The sequence below is a fragment of the Macaca thibetana genome, chromosome 11 (genome assembly GCF_024542745.1).
Source record: "Macaca thibetana thibetana isolate TM-01 chromosome 11, ASM2454274v1, whole genome shotgun sequence".
In the NCBI taxonomy this organism is placed as follows: domain Eukaryota; kingdom Metazoa; phylum Chordata; class Mammalia; order Primates; family Cercopithecidae; genus Macaca; species Macaca thibetana.
The window spans coordinates 96,902,695-96,924,502 of NC_065588.1; the positions used below are offsets into that span (position 1 = coordinate 96,902,695).

General features: G+C 39.6%; 1 protein-coding gene across 7 annotated transcripts in view; it reads left to right on the plus strand.

Annotated features, from left to right (window-relative positions):
* The window catches only part of NR1H4 (nuclear receptor subfamily 1 group H member 4), an 85,553-nt gene extending 69,461 nt beyond the window's left edge, over positions 1-16,092 (plus strand). For all 7 annotated transcript variants that reach the window (XM_050746624.1, XM_050746627.1, XM_050746628.1 and 4 more), the window contains 2 exons: positions 14,107-14,220; positions 15,477-16,092. In XM_050746624.1, the coding sequence (XP_050602581.1) occupies positions 14,107-14,220; positions 15,477-15,715 (353 nt within the window). In that variant the 3' untranslated portion in view covers positions 15,716-16,092. The remainder of the gene's footprint in view (positions 1-14,106; positions 14,221-15,476) is intronic.
* Positions 16,093-21,808: the final 5,716 nt, after the last annotated feature.

Consider the following 21,808-nt stretch of genomic DNA (forward strand, 5'->3'; position numbering starts at 1 on the left):
CTCTCTCTTCAAATTTCCAACATTTCTTCCCACTCATTCTCGACGATAACTTTGTTGAGAAAAGGTATCTTTCAAGAACATGCCATAGGAGTTGGGGCTCAAGGATATGTGGTCAAACCCCAGCTTCAAGGAAATGTGATTAAGCTTAGAGAAAGATGAACTCCCCAAGCTTAGTCAATATGTCAAGACAGGGGTTGTCATAAGAAACAAAGCCAGAGCCAAGTTCCTAGAATTAGGTGCACACAGAGCTCCCCAGGGTTTTCTGAGAGTTGACTTCATCCACATGATCCAATGTGACTCCCTACCATTTTGGTAACATTCCAGCAAGTGGGGAGGGCAAAGGGGAAAAAGAGTGGTACACCCTCCCTTTAAAGGAATAATCCTGAAGTGGTATGCACAACTTCACAGAGTTCCTCAGAGTTTTCTGAGTCTGGGCCAGAATTGAACCTGTTGAGGCAAGTGGTGTGGTTCTAGCCATGAAGACACAAAAGCTTCAAAAACCAAAGTCAGGCAGGTTACACCTTGGGGCTCCCATGATTTCTGGCTACCACATATTGCTGGAGCCTCTCTGCCACAAATCAGCTACCTCTGGCAGAAACAATTGTCTTATTCCTCTTTTTATTTTATTTTATTTCTTTATTTATTTTGAGACAGAGTCTCACTCTGTCGCCCAGGCTGGAGTGCAGTGACTGTGATGTCCACTCACTGCAAACTCCACCTCCCAGTTTCAAGTGATTCTCCTGCCTCAGCCTCCCGAGTAGCTGGGACTACAGGTGCCCCCCGCCCCCACCCACGCCTGGCTAATTTTTTGTATTTTTAGTAGAGACGGGGTTTCACCGTGTTAGCCAGGATGTTCTCCATCTCCTGGCATGGTGGTCCGCCCGCCTCGGCATCCCAAAGTTCTGGGATTACAGGCGGGAGCCAACGCGCCCAGCCCTATTCCTTTTTATTAAATTAAGCACTTTATAAACACTGGTTTTTTGCCTGAAGAATATTTCTGATGGGCCAGGCGCGGTGGCTCACACCTGTAATCCCAGCACTTTGGGAGGCTGAGACGGGCGAATCACGAGGTCAGAAGATCGAGACCATCCTGGCTAACATGGTGAAACCCCGTCTCTACTAAAAATACAAAAAAAAAAAAAATTAGCCGGACGTGGCGGCGGGCGCCTGTAGTCCCAGCTACTCGGGAGGCTGAGGCAGGAGAATGGCGTGAACCCGGGAGGCGGAGCTTGCAGTGAGCCGAGATCCTGCCACTGCACTCCAGCCTGGGCAACAGACAGAGACTCCATCTGAAAAAAAAAAAAAAAAAAAAAAAAAAAAAAAAAAAAGAAAAGAAAAGAAAAAAAAAAAAAAAAGAAAGAAAAGAAAAGAAAAAGAACAAAACGACCCTCTGATGATCAGTTGTAAAGATGATTTACATCCTAAACCTTCAGAACAGGCAAGCCTTTCTGACTCGTGTCATCTCTCATCAGAATATCTTCTCATATTTCTCAGTGTGGTGGCTCATTAGCCACCCCCTCTCACTTGATGAGATCCTTAGTCAGCTTTGAATCTTATCATTTTCATTTGACTCTACCACTAGGGCAACTGTCCAGTAGCAATGGAAGATCATTTCTACTAGGACCTGTATCTGTTTACTTATTTTTTTTTTAACAAGCATTTACTGAGTACTTCTATTGGATAAGTACACTGGTGGTACAAAGATGAATAAGATGAAGTCATAATCCTCAAGGACTTCATCTTCTAGGGGAAATATATATATGAAAAGAATTAATCACAATAAATTTCATGCATAATTTAAGTTAGAGGTTTGGCTGCTGTAACAGAGACAAAAAATAAAGAGGGCTTAAACAACATGGAAATGTATTTTTATCTTATAATAGTCTGGGCATGAGGAGAATGGGACTGATAGGAAATCTTCGTAGTGTCCCTCTGTCATAGTTCTATCCATACAGATGGATGTCATGCTTATCCATCCACAGAGAGCTGACTTCATCTGCATGGTCCAGTATGGCTCCCCACCATTTTGGTAAAAACACATTCCAAGCCAGGCACGGTGGCTCACACCTGTAATCCCAGCACTTTGGGAGGCCAAGGTGGGTGGATCACGAGGTCACAAAATTGAGACCATCCTGGCTAACACAGCGAAACCTCATCTCTACTAAAAATACAAAAAATTAGCCGGGTGTGGTGGCATGTGCCTGTAGGCCCAGCTACTCCGAAGGCTGAGGCAGGAGAATCGGTTGAACCTGGGAGGCAGAGGTTGTAATGAGCAAAGATAGCGCCACTGCACTCCAGCCTGGGCAACAGAGTAAGACTCCATCTTAAAAACAAGCAAACAAATAAACAAACAAAAACACATTCCAGCAAGTAGGGAGGGCAAAGGGGAAAAAGAATGGCACACCCTCCCTGTGAGTGAATAATCCTGAAGTGTTACACGTAACTTCTACTGGCATTCCATTGGCAAGAACTCAACTTCTTCATCACACCTTGAGACAAGAGACCTGTAAAGAGAACTACTAATGCAATAACTAGGTAAGACATGATGAGGGTCTTGCTGGTTAGAATACATATAATCAAAAAGAAAAAACCTTGCTTGTAATTTCATAAGTTTCAGAACTTGTGATACCTCAAGTTTCAGAAAAGCTCAAGAATGAAGTTTTCCAGAATATGATCTGTGTAAATAAATATGCATGTTTCTAGTTTATAATAAGATACTTTCTCCAAATATCAACCATATATTGTGACAATAAAAAGCATCCAAACTCACATGCTGCTGAATATTTTATTATGTATAATGTTTTAATTTATTAATATTTATGAATTTCCTTCTCCCAGTGGATTTTCAGAACATTGCCTCTTCCCCACGACACATAAAAACCTGATCTTGCAAGATGACCTTTCAGACTAACTTTTTATTCTTATGCTAATACAATTCATTCTTATTTCTATTGTACATTTAATTCCAGAGTAACATAACGTCTCAAAGTTACTCTGTTTATGCCTACGGAACTCTTTAAAGAATATGATGTGAAATTTCTTTTCTTGTTCTTCAAATTCATACTCTTTTGTTTGCTATTATTAAATTCCAATCACGTACACAAAGATAAGTGTCTCTGAGATGCTTTTTAATGAGAGTTAGAGTGTTTATTTATGTTAATTGAGGCTTTAGAACATATCTGATGTAATTTGTGCTTGAGTCGTTTCTATACAATTCTAGTGCATCATTGATTTTATTCCTAATGTACCATTACTTACAAACTAGGGGTTTAAGTTGGAATTGTTAATAAAAATAGGAATAATCATAGTATATAAAATATTATAGGACTGAAATAGGTTTTCTAACACTGAATGAGTTTATATTTTGTTTTGTTTTGTTTTTTTGAAACGAAGTTTTGTTCTTATCGCCCAGGCTGGAGTGCAATGGCACGATCTGGGCTCACTGCAACCTCCACCTCCTGGGTTCAGGCAATTCTGCAGCCTCAGCCTCCTGAGAAGCTGGGATTACAGGCGACGGCCAACATGTCCGATTGATTTTTTGTATTTTTAGTAGAGATGGGGTTTCACCATGTTGGCCAGGCTGGTCTTAAACTCCTAAGCTCAGGTGATCTTTCCGCCTCGGCCTACCAAAGTGCTGGGATTACAGGTGTGAGCCACCGCACCTGGGGCAAGTTTACATTTTTAACATTAAGGAAATTAGCAATAACCTCTCAGAAATCAAAGCAATTTGTTCTGTTCACTTCAAATATAAATAACCCCTGACATTTATAGTAGTTTTGGGCCTTTTTCCATCCCCACAAGAGACATAAATAAAATATTCAATTCAGTAAGAATTTACCAGTATGACAATATATCTCATGTTTTGCAATGTTTTGTTTTCACATGCATCATCCTGTTAGTGCTGCTCTCAATGACCCTCACTAGGTGAGTGTTACACTCCTATTTTATAGATGCAGAAATGGGCTTAGAGAGGCAAGATGACCTGCCCAAGGTCATACAACTAATCAAAAGCATGTGAGGAAATGAAGGCGAGTGTTCTAACTCACAGCCCAGCTCTCTTTCTATATGTGGCATCTGTCACTCACCAAGGCCTAATATTTGCCCAGTTTTCTGCTAGCAGGGAACATAAAGTAAAACATGGCTTCTGCCCTTCGGTTGAGGGATAAAGTATAAGTAGCAGTTAGCAATTTCAAATTGCTTTAAGTCAGTGATCAAATGAATAGACAATGAAGTCAGAGAAAGGAGATAATCTTGTTAGAGTGATGAAGTTGTAGCCCTTAGTAGTACCATACTAAAGTGTACTGTGCTTATTTTTGTGATATGATTTCACTGCTTTAGCCTTTTCGGCTTACACAAAATGAAAACAGTTACCAGAACTGCATTTTCCAAAGATGCAAATCTAAGCTGATTATCAGTTCAGATACTGTCTTTGAGAGGGGTTGGAAATGTAAAGAAACAAATGATAGAATATTTATAAGAAGGATAAATGCTTAAGTTAAAATTTAGAAATCTTAACACCTCTACTTTTGCTTTTGAAAGTGGTCACATGATAACTTTTGCATGGGCAAATTTAGGACTCAAATTATAGGAAGAAACCTTCCTTGGATTAAGAGGAAACATTAAAGAAATACAAGTGAGGATATTTCCATTGCCCCTGGGCAGAATCCATTGTTCCTCAGCTGTATTTCCCAAGCTTTTTGTACTTGTTCAGTTTTAGATATTATGTATTTATTTATGTCAAGCGGCCCCTTGATATCCATGGAGGACTGATTCCAAGATCTCCCTTGGATACCAGTTAATGGCTGCTCAAGTCCCTGATATAAAATGGTACAGCCTTTGTGTATAACCTATGTACATCCTGTTGTATACTCTAAATCACCTCCAGATTACTTATAATACCAAAAACAATGTAAACGGTATGTAAATAACTGTTTCACTATATTGTCTAGGGAATAATGACAAGAAAAAAAGTCTGTACATGTTCATTACAGTTGCAATACTTTTCCCAAATATTTTTGATCTGTGGTTGGTTTAATCCATGGATACAGAACCCACAAAGAGCTGACTGTATCTACTTCTTCCATTAACCTGTTAACTGCCTGAGGACTTCATATTCCCAGATTCCCAGCACTAATATGGTGCCTGACACATAGCAGGAATATAAATATTGGTGAATTTTGTTGAGTTGAATCTGGAACTTGACAGTCCAAACTCTGGTAACTCCTAAGCCCTGGTGAGACCTAATTAGGCCGGATAGTTTTTAGCCACTAGGACTAATGGGAAGTATATCATTTATAATATATTTTAAATTAAATATTTTATGTTTAAAGTAATTCTTTTTTGAATGGCTAGTTTAATGGCAGCTCTCTCCTTAGGGCCAAAAGTATAGCACAAATGACTCCCTGGGGGAAAGTTTAGCAGTTGAAATAGAGGACATAGTCCAATCTCTTAGCACCACAAGAATATGTCCATTGTCTTAATGGCATCCCTTGTCCCCATCATATCTCACAACTATGTCACCTTCATCATAAAGGACTACCAAAACATACTACTGCCTGATTTAACATGCATTTATTAATCTCCTATTATGTCTTCAGAAGAATGCTAATTATTAGAGATGCAGACGTGAATAAGAAATATCTGGCCAGTCACAGTGACTCACTCCCATAATTCCAACACTTAAGGAGGCCAAGGTGGGAGGATTGCTTGAGACCAGGAGTTCAAGACCAGACTGGAAAACATAGCAAGTCCCTGTCTCTACAAAAAATAAAATATCTGGATGTGGTGGTGCACACCTGTAGTCCTAGCTACTCGAGACTGAGGCAGGAGAATTGCTTGAGCTACGCAGGATAATTGCTTGAGCTCCCCAGGAGTCTGAGCCTGCAGTGGGCTATGATTGTGCCACTGCACTCCAGCCTGGTAACAGAGCCAGAGTCTGTCATAAAAAAAAAAAACAAAACATCTATGAAGCACCCTTTATGGGTCAGGCAGCATGGCAGGCACTGGAGATATAATAACTGATTCCCACTCTTATAAAATGTGTATAGTATTTCACACTCCAGTGAAAAGGAAAGATGTGAATTGTGATAAGTTGCAATAGAATTGAAGCTAGACAAGAAAGTAACTAATTCTGCTTCTCTGTGGCAGGGAAAGCTCCATAGAGGAAGCAAAATTTGAACTTGGCCCTGAAACATGGATGGGGTGCCTTAGTCTAACAAGGATCCTGCCTTGTATTTCAGGAAAAAGCATGAAGACATAAAAAGTGTATCTCACTTGTTAGGGGAGCTGTCAGAATGCTCTTGGCTGATAGCTACAGAAAACAAACTCATCATGGCCTAAAAAAGTAAGAAAATGTCTTAACTCAAACAAGAAACCCAGAGGAAGAGTGACAGCAGAATTGGTTAATTTAGGAGCAGAACCCACCATTGGAAACACGGATCCTTCTCATCTTTCTGCTTCGCCGTCCTTGGCGTATTGGCCTTCCCCACGGGCTGGTTCTCCTCCTGGTCATCTAACGGCCAAAGCAGTTCCAGGCACTATGTCTAGGCACAACACCGGTCAAATGAAAAAGAAATGCTCTCTTCCTCAATATGGAAATCTTCCTTAGGAACTTCCCAGTAGACTCCCCTTTAGTCTCATGGGCCCAGATTTCACTGCTGTCCCTAACTATACCAACCTCTGATGTGGGAAATGAGACCAACAGTGGCTCTTGGGCTGGAGCTGGGATTTGCCTCTACCATAGCCATGGGGCAGGGAGGGGGAAGGGAGCCTGTGTAGGCAACAAGCTGAGTCAGCTTTAGGAGCCTTAGATGAATCTGTGTCATTAGTTCCTAGGGAAACTATTGGGCTGCTGGGAGATTAGTTTGAAAGGAAAGCAGAAGGCAGATGTAGCCTTGTGTGCCATGCCAGGGGTTTATACCTTGACCTCTGTGCTACGGGGTGATGTCATTTCTAGAAAAGTTTCAAGTTGCGTGGTTTTAAGGAATTAGTATCATTTTTAACCAGATGCTCAGTCCATCTTGAGGACATCATCAGAATAAATCATATAGAGGTATTTAAGATGCCAGGATATATGTCTTGTGTAATACACATACTTGTAAATAAACACACACACACACACACACACACACACACACACACACACCCCTGCTTAGTTTTTGTTCCCAATTACGACTAGAAAGCTAATTAGGAAATAAAAGACTCTTAACATTTAAAATACCTAAAGCAGTATAGTGTTAATTCTATCATACGGTTATTCTCTCAAAGAATATTTCTGATTATTGAACATAATTTATTAATCACAGACCTCTTTTAACAAAAAGGGAAAACACATAAGAAACAGGAGCAGAAACATGAAATTATTTTTGCATTTTCAGACTTTTCCATGGCAAAGTCTTTCACAGTTAAGTTAGAAAATAGCCCCACCTTGTGACCAAAAATCAGCTAATTGGTCTTTCAAGCAAAAATGAAGCAAATTTTAAACAATTCTCCAGCAAGAAGAAGGAAGCAGGAAAACAGGAAAAGGCTGTCCCCTTCAGGATGATGTTAGTGTTACATCTCTCATGTTAGAAATTGCTGGTTTACACGCCCTTTGTTTATGTTGGCATGGTTAACTCTGACTGTTGACTCTAATTCCAAAAGTAGATTTATATTTATCTATCCTGTAGGAAAATTATTTTTTAACTCTCCCATTATTTCTTTTCTACATTTTCTCTATATTCACTCTTGGCTTTTACAACATGCACAAGATGAAATAATCATTTTAAAAGTTTAACCTTATTTTCCCCACATATTATCAATTGTAATTAGATAGCTAATGGAGGCAACATCTCTGGAGGGTGTGTGGGGATTTAGAAAGGCAAATGAAACAGGAAATTTGGTAATCAAAGCAATTTTTAAAAATTTTAATATTTTCAAATCAGCTGTCTTGAATATCATCCCCAAATCTTCATGTACTATTTAATTTAATGGCATAGTCATAGATTACTATTTTAGGTAACCACAACTGATGAGTGTAGCCTCTGAATGCTGAAGAAAGCATAAAGATTGACATTTTTTTGAAGATGATAAAGAACAACCTTACCAAGAAAATAGAGAACTTAGTGTAGCTTTAATACCTGGAAAAATACTGAGGCAAATCACCGATCAGCCAGTTTGTATTTATCCCCAGTAATTTGCAGAATTTGTTGGTTTTTAAAAACCAACATGGCTTTGTAAAGACAAAAGTTCACACGTTTAATCTAAGACTAAGATGAACTGAGATTAAGATGGACTAATGTGTTGATTCAGTTCTCTTGAATAATGATAATAATAGCTACTATTATAATTATCTACTTGACATTTTTTGAGGATTTATTATGAACCTGGCATTGTGCTAAGCACTCTCTATATATCTCACGTAACACTACTGTTATATGGAGTACACATTATATTACATGTGACAACATTTCACAGATGAGAAAATGAAGGCTTAAAGAGTTAAAGTAATGTCCCAAGACCAAGTCGTGGAGTTTGGTTTCAAACTCAGAGCTGGCTTATGACCTCTTAACCACTAGGTTTGCTGGAAGCCAGGACTGGTATTCTCCAGGCTCACATTCTCCAATCCTCTGCACTTTAAGTTGTATCTAGTTGGGTCATGGGTATTTAGTTCATTCTGTAACAGCTGGATAAAGGGCAATGTCCCACATGATGTAATCCCCAAACTGCTCAACAAAGACATTGTTGTTAATAGAGTCCACTGGGGTCAATTAAAGAATCAAAGTCAAAGGGGAGAAGAGGGTGGTATTTTGACCAGAGAGGAAAAGGGCAAGGATTTAATTTGGGAAGACTGTTTTTTAAAAAATATTTAAACATTTATTGTGCTCAAAAATTAAATAAATCCAAAAAATTAAATAAATCATGTAATTCTCTTTATAGGATGGGCACGGTGGCTCATGCCTGTAATCCCAGCACTTTGAGAGGCTGATGCGGGTGGATCACATGAGGTTGGGAGTTTGAGACCAGCCTGACTAACATGGAGAAACCCTGTCTCTACTAAAAATACAAAATTAGCTGGGCGTGGTGGTGCATGCCTGTAATCCCAACTACTTGGGAGGGTGAGGCAGGAGAATCGCTTGAACCCGGGAGGTGGAGGTTGCAGTGAACTGAGATCACACCATTGCACTCCAGCCTGGGCAACAAGAGCAAAACTCCATCTCAAAAACAAACAAACAAACAAAAACACCTGTCTTTTAAAGTACAAAATAATTCATCACCTTCCTTTATTATTTGCCCATTATTTCATCTGAATGTTTATAGCTAAGATTTTCTTAAAGTAGGTTACCCATGATTACAGCTGCCTAAGAGACCTGTCTCATGGCATGTATATGTGTTTCATCAAAGGTAGTTTGGGAATGTGTGTGGGATCAAGATTCAGAAAATGTAGACTTGGGTTTTCCATTTATTATGCTAGTAAACTTAGCTTACCTCTCTGAGCCTTACTTTCTCAAGTCTGAAATAGGGATAGTAATACTGGCTTATCAGTACTTCCCGCACAGGATTCTTGTACAGAATCAAATTTGTTTACATATTTGAAAAATATGAAATACTGTATCCACGGAAAGGATGGGTATAATTATTGAAAAGAAGAAATCCTAGCGTACTTCGGGATCTTTTACTACCATTTGCACCACTGTAAGATAGAGAAAATGAGAGCTGTGTCCATGCATGTTAGAAGTAATTTTTTGGCCGGGCGCGGTGGCTCAAGCCTGTAATCCCAGCACTTTGGGAGGCCGAGACGGGCGGATCACTAGGTCAGGAGATCGAGACCATCCTGGCTAACAGTGAAACCCCGTCTCTTAAAAAATTTCCTGTAGTCCCAGCTTCAGGAGGTGAGACAGGAGAATGGCCCGAACCCGGGAGGCGGAGCTTGCAGTGAGCTGAGATTTGGGCGACAGAGCGAATTTAATTTTTTTCCTTTTTGTATTCATTTTATTTTAATTTATTTTAATTTTACTTCAGATTCAGGAGGTGCATGTGCAGGTTTGTTCCATGGTGCGTTAATCTGTTTTGCATTGCTATAAAGGAATACCTGAGACTGGGTAATTTACAAAGGAAAGAGACTTATTTGGTTCATGGTCCTGCAGGCTGTGCAAGCATGACACTAGCATCTGCTCAGCTTCTGGGTAGGCCCCAGGGAACTTTTACTCATGATGGAAGGTGAAAGGGGAGCAGGCATGTCACATGGTGAGACAGGGAGAAAGAGAGATACTAGGCTCTTTTAAACGTTCATATTTCACAGTAACTAATAAAGTAAGAACTCATTCATTACCATGGGGAGGGCACTAAGCCATTCATGAGGGGTCTGCTCCAGTGATCCAAACACCTTCCACCAGGCCTCACCTCCAATACTGGGGATTACATTTCAACATGAGATTTAGAGGTGACATGCATCCAAACTATTTCACATGGATGTATTGTGTAACGATGTGATTTGGACTTTTGGTGAATGCATCCATCATCCAAATCGTGAACATTGTACCCAATAGGTAATCTTTCAACCCTCACCTTCCTCCCACCCTCCCGCCTTTTGGAGTTGCCAGTGTCTGTTATTTCCATTTGTATGTCCATGTGTACCCCTTTTTTAGTGAGGACATGTGGTATTTGATTTTCTGCTTCTGAGTTATTTCACTTACGACACTCTTCTAAAAGTGAGAATTTAGGCTTTCTGGTAAGTATACCATTAGATGATAATTGTACTCTTTAGCGTCTGGAATCAAAGTTTATTCTGATTTGCTCAGCCAAAGCTCTTTAACTCTGGATCTGGTTTGGAAGAAATGGAGCAGTCTATTCTCATCTGGACCAATCCTGGGAAACATCCTCATCTCAATTAATCCATAAGTCACATCACAGGTTTCTTTGTTTGTTTTGTTTTGTTTTTCTGTGACCATGATTCTCCATCCAATGGCTCTTGTGGAATAAAGCAATGCACAGAACAGGCACCAAGGTAATATTTATTGAATGCAGGAAGTGGCACTAATAGTCTTTTTTATTTTTTGAGACAGCATCTTCGGCTGGGTGTGGTGCCTGTAATCCCAGCACTTTGGGATGCTGAGGCGGGTGGATCATAAGGTCAGAGGTTAAAGATCAGCCTGGCCAATATAGTGAAACCCTGTCTCTACCAAAAATACAAAAAAAAAAAAAATTAGCTGGGCATGGTGGCACACGCCTGTAGTCCCAGCTACTCAGGAGACTGAGGCAGGAGAATCACTTGAACCCAGGGTGCGGAGGTTGCAGTGAGCCAAGATCACACCACTGCACTCCAGTCTGGGCAACAAGAGCGAGACTCTGTATCAAAAAAAAAAAAAAAAAAGAGAGACAGCATCTCACCCTGTCACACAGACTGGAGTGCAGTAGCACAATCACAGTTTACTGCAGCCTCAACCTCCAGGCTCAAGTGATCCTCCCACCTCAGCCTCCTGAGTAGCTGGGACCACTGGCATGTGCCACTGCACCCAGCTAACTTTTGTAGTTTTTGTAGAGACGGGGTTTTGCCATGTTGCCCAGGCAAGTATCAAACTCCTGAGCTCAAGCAATCTTCCAGCCTTGGCCTCCCTAAGTGTTGGGATTATAGGTGTAAGCCACTGCACCTGGTTAGAAGTCTTAACTGACAAAGAGGAGTGAGCTAGATGAAAGAGAAAAGGGATATTTCAAGTAGAGAGCACAACATGTACAAAAACTGGGCAATGTGAATTGTTTAGGGAACTACAAGTGGCCGAGGGTGGCTAGAGGAAATGCAGTGTGATGGAGTGCAGCTTAGCCTTGCCACTGTCAGGACTTTGGAGCCTGCCAGCTTTGGTTTGAATCCTAGTTCCACCTCTCTCAGCCGAGTGTCTTTGGGCTAGTTATATAACCTCTCTGTATCTACCTCATAGGGTTTACAACTATTAAATGAATTATGGTATATTAAATGCTTAAAATATTGCACAATACATAATGACTACTCCTACTATTAATCTTCTTATTGTGAATAGTGAGATAGGCAGGGTACAGGTCCTAGAGGCTCCTACGTTAAAAGGAAGAAAATTAAAACTATATGCCTAAAGCCATGGGGAGGTTTAGATGGTTTTTGTAAGAAGTAGGGAGAGTTCTATAGATGTCTGTTAGGTCTGCTTGCTGCAGAGATGAGTTCAATTCCTGGATATCCTTGTTAACTTTCTGTCTCGTTGATCTGTCTAATGTTGACAGTGGAGTGTTGAAGTCTCCCATTATTATTGTATGGGAGTCTAAGTCTCTTTGTAAGTCTCTAAGGACTTGCTTTATGAATCTGGGTGCTCCTGTATTGGGTGCATATATATTTAGGATAGTTAGCTCTTCCTGTTGAATTGATCCCTTTACCATTATGTAATGGCCTTCTTTGTCTCTTTTGATCAGAGAAATGCAAATCAAAACCACCATGAGATACCATCTCACACCAGTTAGAATGGCAATCATTAAAAAGTCAGGAAACAACAGGTGCTGGAGAGGATGTGGAGAAATAGGAACACTTTTACACTGTTGGTGGGATTGTAAACTAGTTCAACCATTATGGAAAACAGTATGGCGATTCCTCAAGGATCTAGAACTAGATGTACCATATGACCCAGCCATCCCATTACTGGGTATATACCCAAAGGATTATAAATTATGCTGCTATAAAGACACATGGACACGTATGTTTATTGCAGCACTATTCACAATAGCAAAGACTTGGAATCAACCCAAATGTCCATCAGTGACAGATTGGATTAAGAAAATGTGGCACATATACACCATGGAATACTATGCAGCCATAAAAAAGGATGAGTTTGAGTCCTTTGTAGGGACTTGGATGCAGCTGGAATCCATCATTCTTAGCAAACTATCACAAGAACAGAAAACCAAACACCGCATGTTCTCACTCATAGGTGGGAACTGAACAATGAGATCACTCGGACTCAGGAAGGGGAACATCACACACCGGGGCCTATCATGGGGAGGGGGGAGGGGGGAGGGATTGCATTGGGAGTTATACCTGATGTAAATGACGAGTTGATGGGTGCAGCACAGCAACATGGCACAAGTATACATATGTAACAAACCTGCACGTTATGCCCATGTACCCTACAACTTAAAGTATAATAATAATAAATAAATTAAAAAAAAAAAAAAAAAAAAAAAAAAAAAAAAAAAAAAAAAAAAGAAGTAGGGAGAAAGTGTGTGATTTGATTTTTAGAAAGGTCATTCCAGTACCTGGATAGAGGATGGATCAAAGGGAATCAAACTAAAGACAGAAAGGCCAGTGAGGAGCAACTGCGGTAATCCAGATGAAGAGAGTTGGAAGCTTAAATTAAGTAAATGCCAGGTGCGATAAAGAGGAGAGGGAGCATCAGGTGAGAGTGAGCAGGAGAAGTCACAGGCCTGGGTCCCTGAATCTCAGTTGTCAGGCCTGGGGAGTTGGGTGGTGTGGATACCACTCACCAAGAATGGGAACGCCAGGAAAGAAGTGGATTTGGAGAAACATGGGGGAGCTTAGTTCTGTAGTACATGGTGTCTTTGATTTTGGACATACTGGGTTTGAAGAGAACAGCCAAGTACTGACGCTTGGTAGGTAATGGCTTGGTGCTTCAGGAAGAGATCAGAACCCTTTGATAAGAGCACTGGCCCATTTAGAAATGAAGCTGTCTATACTTATGGACTGAAGAACTACCATTTTTTGTTAGTTGTTTAAGATGTGATCTCTGCCTTAATTATCGATAGTCATATTCAAAAGATTCACTAAATCTCACCTGGAAAATGGAGACGTTTTTGAAATTCTTTTGGCAATTCAGCAGCATTATCATTGATTATTCAGTAGTGACTGAAACAAAGACACTGCCAAAATTAGACATACACTCATTGCTTTGGCTATGTTTTGAGAATTTTGTCAACTGATTGTCTTTGCAATGTCCTTCCTTTGGACATATAACAAAAATAATAAATATACAGTCATTATTTGAATGTGTGCATATAGTTGCAAAATTAGCATGTGTTTATATGGATAATGTGTTTCTAGTTTTACACTGTTTCATCACTCAAAAATTTTATTATGACTGCAACTTTCCCCCATAGGTATCTCTGATGAATATATAACACCTATGTTTAGTTTTTATAAAAGTATTGGGGAACTGAAAATGACTCAAGAGGAGTATGCTCTGCTTACAGCAATTGTTATCCTCTCTCCAGGTAATTTCAATGTTACATTTTAATTTTTATGCCATTTTTTTCAGTATACTAGTAATAACATTTATTGAAAAAAATCTGGAAGACACAGAAATATAAAGAAAAAGTAAAGTGGCCTATAATTCTACCATCCAAATAGAACCATTATTAACCTTTCAGTACACTTCTTCTCAGTCTTTTTTAAAAAATCACACTTATTCATTTAATAAATGTATATTGAACACCTACTGTGTACTAACCATGGTGCTAAACCCTGGGAATGCAATAAGACACAACTCCCATGCAACTTGCATTCTGGTAGGATGAGAAAGATAATAAATGAAGAAACAATAATATTTTTTCAGAAGGTGGTAAATGCTACAAAAAATGTAATGAGAATATAAAGAAAGAGAGCGGCACAAAAATGGTGTTTTAATTCGTGGTCACGGGAGGCTTTTCTAAGTGGGTGGCATTGGAGCAGGGATCTAAATGAAATTACATACTTTTTAACATAATAGGGAACTTTTTTCTGAGTTTATATTTCTTCAAAAGTCATTTCCCAAGTCATTAAAAATTTACATTGGTAAAGTTGTAATATGTGCTACGTATTCCATTGTATGCATATACAATCATTTACTTAATCTTTACAACATGTTTGTATATTCAGGATATTTCCAGTTTTTTTGTTGTTGAAAATATTTTTTTCAACAGTTTTTTTGTTGTTGAAATGAATACCTCTTTCCATATTTTTTTTCTATATTTTTGGGTTACTTTAATAATTTGGGAGTCGAATGATGCCATGTTCATGATTTGTAAAGCATAAAAACAACGCTAGCCTTAGACCATTTTTATACACTATATTGAGGCAGAAGCTAGTTGTTATTTTGCTTTACCATAAAAATTATGACTTGTGACTGAAAAGCTATTCAGCAGAACCTACTAAAGTTGTGCATGGATATGTCCTATGACCCAGTCATTTCACTTCTGAGAATATACTCAACAGCAAGGATGCTGATGTCCACCCTACAGGTTATCTTTAGGGGTTTTGATTGGAAGGGGAATTAGGGAGGCTTCTGGGAAGCATTACGTGTGTTGTATCTTGATCTCATTATAATTACGTGTGTGTGTGCATAAAAATTCATCAGGTTGAACACTTAATTTTTACATTTTGTGTACAACATTTAACTTACACTTCGAAATAGTTAACATTGCTATAATTATGCTGAATTAATGCTTTTCCACTTTTTAATTTTGTCATTTTATTTTAAACTTCAAAACAGATAGACAATACATAAAGGATAGAGAGGCAGTAGAGAAGCTTCAGGAGCCACTTCTTGATGTGCTACAAAAGTTGTGTAAGATTCACCAACCTGAAAACCCTCAACACTTTGCCTGTCTCCTGGGTCGCCTGACTGAATTACGGACATTCAATCATCACCATGCTGAGATGCTGATGTCATGGAGAGTAAACGATCACAAGTTTACCCCTCTTCTCTGTGAAATCTGGGACGTGCAGTGATGGGGATCACAGGGGAGGGGTCTAGCTCCTTTTTCTCTCTTATGATATTAATCTGAAGTATAACTTTTCTTTATTTCACTTGTACCCAGTTTCACTCAAGAAATCTTGATATTTATGTTGTAATTACATGTATAACTTCCACAACTGTAAATATTGGGCTAGATAGAAAGACTTTCTCTACATTGTATTTTAAAAGGCTCCAGGGAATCCTGCATTCTAATTGGCAAGCCCTGTTTGCCCAATCAAATTGATGGTTACTTCAATTCTATCTGTTGAACTAGGCAAAATCTCATTTTGCTCTTCATCTTACCATATTGCTTATATTTTATTAAAGAGTTGTATTCAATTTGGCAATAAAGCAAACATAATGGCAACAGGCTTTTCTTTGGGAACAAAGTTTGATAAATATACAAACTCGTTTCTTTAAATGTTGAAAGACATCCTATTGAATCTGAGGGGATAATTTACAGAAAGATACTGTCTTTCATTACGTCAATGGAACTTTTGTCATCCCTGAAAAAGTCCTGGTGAATTTGTAATAGTCCTCTGATCATTTCCTTTTCTTTGAAGTTCAAAGAGAATAGCAAACAGAAAAGTTAACAATTTTCACATAAAATATTCCCTCAAGCAATCCTTTCTCCCATAGTTAGTCTTGAGGCAGGATTCACAAATTCAGAGTATGCAGCTAACTGCAGTGATGGGACCTTCCCTTTCCTCTCTTGAAAGTGCTCCATTGGCTTCATTGTATCCAATCATCTTTCTGTTTTGTTTTGCTTTTGAAAACATTCCTACAGCTGGGTGCACAGCTGCTGTATACTTCCCCCAAAGCAGGAATTACTTCATTTCCTTCCTTCATTGTTACACTGTTGCATTCTTCTCTCCATTATCCTTTGGTGAATACAATAAAACACCTTCTATAAGTAATGGGTTTATATCTCCCTTTCTCCTAAAATTAGCCAAAGTGGAACATGATTAGCAAGCAGTTTTTTTGTATCAAAATACTAGGACAACCCTGGAATTATAAAAATAACCAGTCAGTGGAAAACTGTGTTGAGGCTAGCATCAATTGGATTCTGATACAACGCAAATGTCTTGAGTTCCCAGTAAGTACAAGATTCATTTGCTAAACTCCATGGAGGATACAGAAATGATTAAGACCCAGTAACAAGAGCTGAGCGCAATGGCTCACACCTGTAATCCCAGCACTTTGGCAGCCTCAGGCTGGAGGATTGCTTGAGCCCAGGAGTTTGAGACCAGCTTGGGCAACATAGGGGAAACGCTGTCTCTACAAAAAATAGAATAAAATCAGCCAGGGGCTGTGCTGGTCCCAGCAACTTGGGAGACTGAAGCAAGAGGATTGCTTGAGCCCTGGAGTTGGAGGCTGCATTGAGTCATGATCGCACCATTGCACTCCAGCCTGGGCAACAGAGCGACACCCTGTCTTCAAAAAAAGAAAAAGAACAAAACCCACTAACTGCCCAGAGGGAGTTACAAAGGCTGCAGTGGAACTTGCCGTAGGCTTACCCTGGAACTTGGGAAAGTTTCATAGAGGAGATGGTACTTCTGCTGGACTTAAAGGGATAGCCCTGAATCAGTGGGTCCAGGTAGGAGGGAAGGGGTTCAAGGTGAAAGGGGTGGCAGGAGCAAAAGGAGGAAGGTGGTGAGTTGCACAGATGTTAAAAGACCACGTAATCTGGGAAGGGAGGGAGGATGCACAGTCTCTTTCTAAATTTCAGTTTCACCATTGTGAAATGCAGAGATCAGCACTTACTGCATAAGGGAATTTGGCTTATTAATGAAGAGTAAGTGGGAAGTAGCAGGCCCACCAGGGAGAGGGTTGGTGAGGAAAGGACATTGAAGAAAGAAGTAAATTTCCGAATGCCTGAAAAGGTAGACCTAGTTTGGGGTAGCTGAGTACAGTTTGGTGTCTCTGGATCTCATGCCACCTGTGCAGACAGCAGTGAGAAATGAGGCCGGAACTGGTGGGGCACTGGAGACAGAGCAAGAAGCTTAATCCTATAGGTCTGGATTTATTCAAGTGGTTAAGACCTTGTAACAGCAAACAATAATGCTCATCACATAGAAAACTAATTGTGATGCTATAAGGAATACATACTGTTTTTGTTCCTGGTTTCTGACACAGCTTCTAAGAGCCTTGGGATTTCCTGAGTGATGGGGTAATAGGAGCATCTCTTGGTGAAAATAAAATACAAATTATAAGTGCTATGAAAGAGAAGTATGTCCCTTGCTCTGATATGCACTTTTATGGGTCATTTTCTACACTAGTAGAGTGATTTTTTTTTCTAAAATGCAAATCTGGTTACATGTTCCCCATCCCACTTGATGATTTCCCATTGACTTGAGCAAAGACCCAGAACTCCTTGAGAGAGCAGCTGGCTATGGAGACCTCCCCCGCCGCCCCACTATATGATCCTATCGGTTTTGTCTCCTGCCCTACCTATATTCTAGGCTTCCAAATAAAATGCACTCCCCAGAGGTCTATCTTCTCTTACACAAAATGAGAAAGAAAGTATAGAGACGGGGGAAAGAAAGGGGTTTGCTTGTTTTCTCCCTTTTCCCTTCCACCCCAGGTCCTGAGTAGGGGTGATTTTGTGTCGCAGTGGGACATTTGGCAATGTCTGGAGACACTTTTGGTTTTCATAACTTGGAGGTAGAGGTGCTACTGGCCTCTAGTGGGTAGGAGCTAGTGATGATGCTAAGCTTCCTACAATGCACAGAATAGCCTCCCTCAGCAATTATCTGGCCCAAAATGTTAACAGTGCTGAGGTTTAGAAACCCTGCTCTCTCCCATCCGGTCTTAGTTCATTTAGGCTGCTGTAAAAATATACCGTAAACTGGGTAGCTTATAAACAACAGGAATTGATTCCTTACAGCTCCAGGAAGTCCAAGATGAAGGCACTGGCAGATTCAATGTCTGGTGAGGACTTCCTGGTTCCTAGATGGCATCTTCTAGATGTGCCCTGACATGGTGGAAGGCATTAGCTAGCTCTCTTGGGTCTCTTTTATAAGGGCACTAATCCCAGTCATGAGGCTTCACCTTCATGGCCTAATCACCTCTCAAAGGCCCTACCTCCTAATACTATCAATTTAGGGGTTAGGATTTCAACATATGAATTTTGGGGGGACACAAATATTCAGACCATAGCATATCCCAAGAAAATATGACTCCTACAGAGTACTCTCTCTTGACCTGATCTAGCATCTAGCTTCAGCATAATTCTCATGGTGGTGGTTTTCTAGTTCATAACAACATTGTGGACAGTCATTTTATTAATGAATCCAAATACTGGATATGAGTAACTGTTTTTGAAATTTTGTTTTCTTTGTTTGTTGTTCAGAATGAGAAACTGATTTCACTCATTGATCCTATAGCAGCAGAATTTACTTTTCCCCAGATTTTTACAAACTTACAATTTATTCTTTTTTCCTTATGTAAAATAATAAATTTAGTACACTATCACATATCACATTTGGGTGTTAGCTGACTTATTTGTTGGACACTCAGAATCCACTGCCTTTACTTCTGTAAGAGTACTCTGATTTCTGCAGGGGAACCATCCTCTTCCGTCTCTTAGTCCATATGTTGTAAGTGGAGTTGATTCCACCCCCAGCTCCTGAGTTGGAATGTGACTCAAGCATAGCTAATCAGAATATCATGTATCTTAGGTCACAGTCATTGGTTTAGAATTGGGCAGGTGACTTGTTTAAAGAAAATGAGATATATTGCTGGAAGTATTTTTAGGAGGAAGGCAGTGTCAGTTACATGCCTCTGTGTGTGTGTGTGTGTATTAATTGTTCCAAATTCTTCACTCTCTCCCTGTAGTAGAATTGTCTGGTCAGGTTATTTGACTCGTGAATTTGCAGTGCCTCTCACAGGAGTAGGCAGAACATACTTCCCCACCCACTGATGTTGAGCTTGTCTTTGTGGCTTGCTTTTGGCAATGGAATGTGGGTGGAAGTGAGAGTGTTAGTTTCGAGCGATGGCCTTAAGAGACATCCCATGTTTCTGCTGCTGCTCTTGCACTTCCGCTATCTTCCATGAAAAATGAATGCCCTGGATAGTTGCAAGTCTCAGAATGAGAGACAGAAGGAGCACACCTAAACTCAACTTACAGCTTGAAGCAGCATCCCTCCTCTCAACCATGAGCTAACATGCAGATCGACAAACAAGAAAAATCCATGTTTACTACTGTAAGCCACTGAAAGTTGGGAGTTGTTTGTAATACAGCATTATCATAGCAACAGTCTAGCTAATATATCCTATTTGTGTTCAGATCTGTTCCCTTCCTTCCCTTCTCTGTTCATCTAGGGAGGGAGGGCTAACCCCTGACAGGCTACATTTTATAGGTTTCTCTGTTAACTGGCTTTGGCCAGGTTCAATCAATGGAAGGTATTGATGGGAGACTGGAGGATGAGAAGGGAAAAGCCAGGATATTTCTCCCTCACTCTCTTTGCCTCAGATTGCATCTCTGGTAAAGATTGCATCTCCTACATGGTTCCCAGTCCCACTGGGAAACTCCCCCCACCCCAGTGCTGATGGCCCTGGTTTCTAAACTCATCTTTTGAACTCTAAACCCTAGAATTACAGTGGCTTCCTACTATTGCTAATCTCTGAGTTGTCTTACCTGCTCCTGTTTACCTTCTCAACTGTTTTGCAAAACCAAGTCTGTGTTAAGTTCCTGCTTTTTGATGCACCTATAATGGTTTGTGTCTTCTGACTTGAGAACTGTATCGAATGACTCACTTTTTTTTAGTTAGACTCAAACCTAAGAGAATGAAGAACTAGAACTTCTGGAAACCATCATATAACCAGGAGGAACCTGAGAATAAAGTCAACATGAAAACCAAAGCCAGTAGAGACTGGATTTTGGTGACATTATCTAACATCTTAGATCAAGCTGTACCTAAACTTAGAGCGTTCTATCCTGGGATTTTAATTACACGAGCCAATACCTGCCCTTTTTTTCTTAAGTGAATTTGAGGATTTTTTTTTTTTTTTTTTTTGCTATTAAATATAACCAAATGTGATAGAAACTTGATGATACTTGAACAGTAAGCCATTTAGAAATAACACGTGCTCTTTAAGAGCCTGGCGTGTCTACAATGCTAATATTTGTGAAGATGTCTTATAGATGAACTGTAGGAGAGGGAGTGTAGCTCAATGTAATCATCCTTGCTAGGCTGTTAGATTTTTACATCTCTCTCCAGATATAGATTGTATTCGTTTCTTAGGGGTACTCTTAACAAATTGCCACAAATTTGAAAGCTGAAAACAATAGACATTTATATTATTTCAAGTTTCTGGAGGCCAGAAGTACAAAATCAAGGTGTCAGCAGACCAAACGCCCTCCAAAGGCTCTAGGAGAGAATCGTTCCTTGCCTCTTCTGGCTTCTGATGGCTCCTAGCATTGCTTGACTTATGGCAGCAAAGCTCTAAGCTCTGCCTCTGTCTTCATATGGACTTTCTCTCTCTCTGTCCTTTTCTGTCTCTTGTAAAAACACTCTCATTGGATTTGGAACCCACTCTAGTCCAATATGATCTCATTTCAATCCTTACCTTAATTATACCTGCAAAGACTGTATTTCCAAATAAGGTCACATTCTGAGGTTCTGGACGAACATGAATTTTGGGTGGCACTATTCAATCCACTATATAAATTTAACACACCATTTTGGTATTAACCGTAACTTGTTATAAAATTTCATATAATTGAATCATTTATACATATTATTTGTTAACACAAATCAGTAGCATTCTTCTAAGATAGAGCTTAGTATTTTTAGAATAGTTGGCTCTCAACAGATTATCTGCTGAACAGATAGTTTAATTAATTGTGAATAAATCAATACCTCTATTGCCCAAATATTTCATCCAGTACTTTACACAAGGCACAATCCATAGATTGACATTCAATAATGTCAGAATTAAAAACATTTATAAAACAACAAAATGCAGGACAAAACAACTAATAAACCAATCAAATTTTAAAAAAAGTCTTCAGTGTATTTAAATTACAGTGTATTTTAAGCAATAGAAGCATTCTTGGATGGCTGTGAAAAGGCCAAATCATA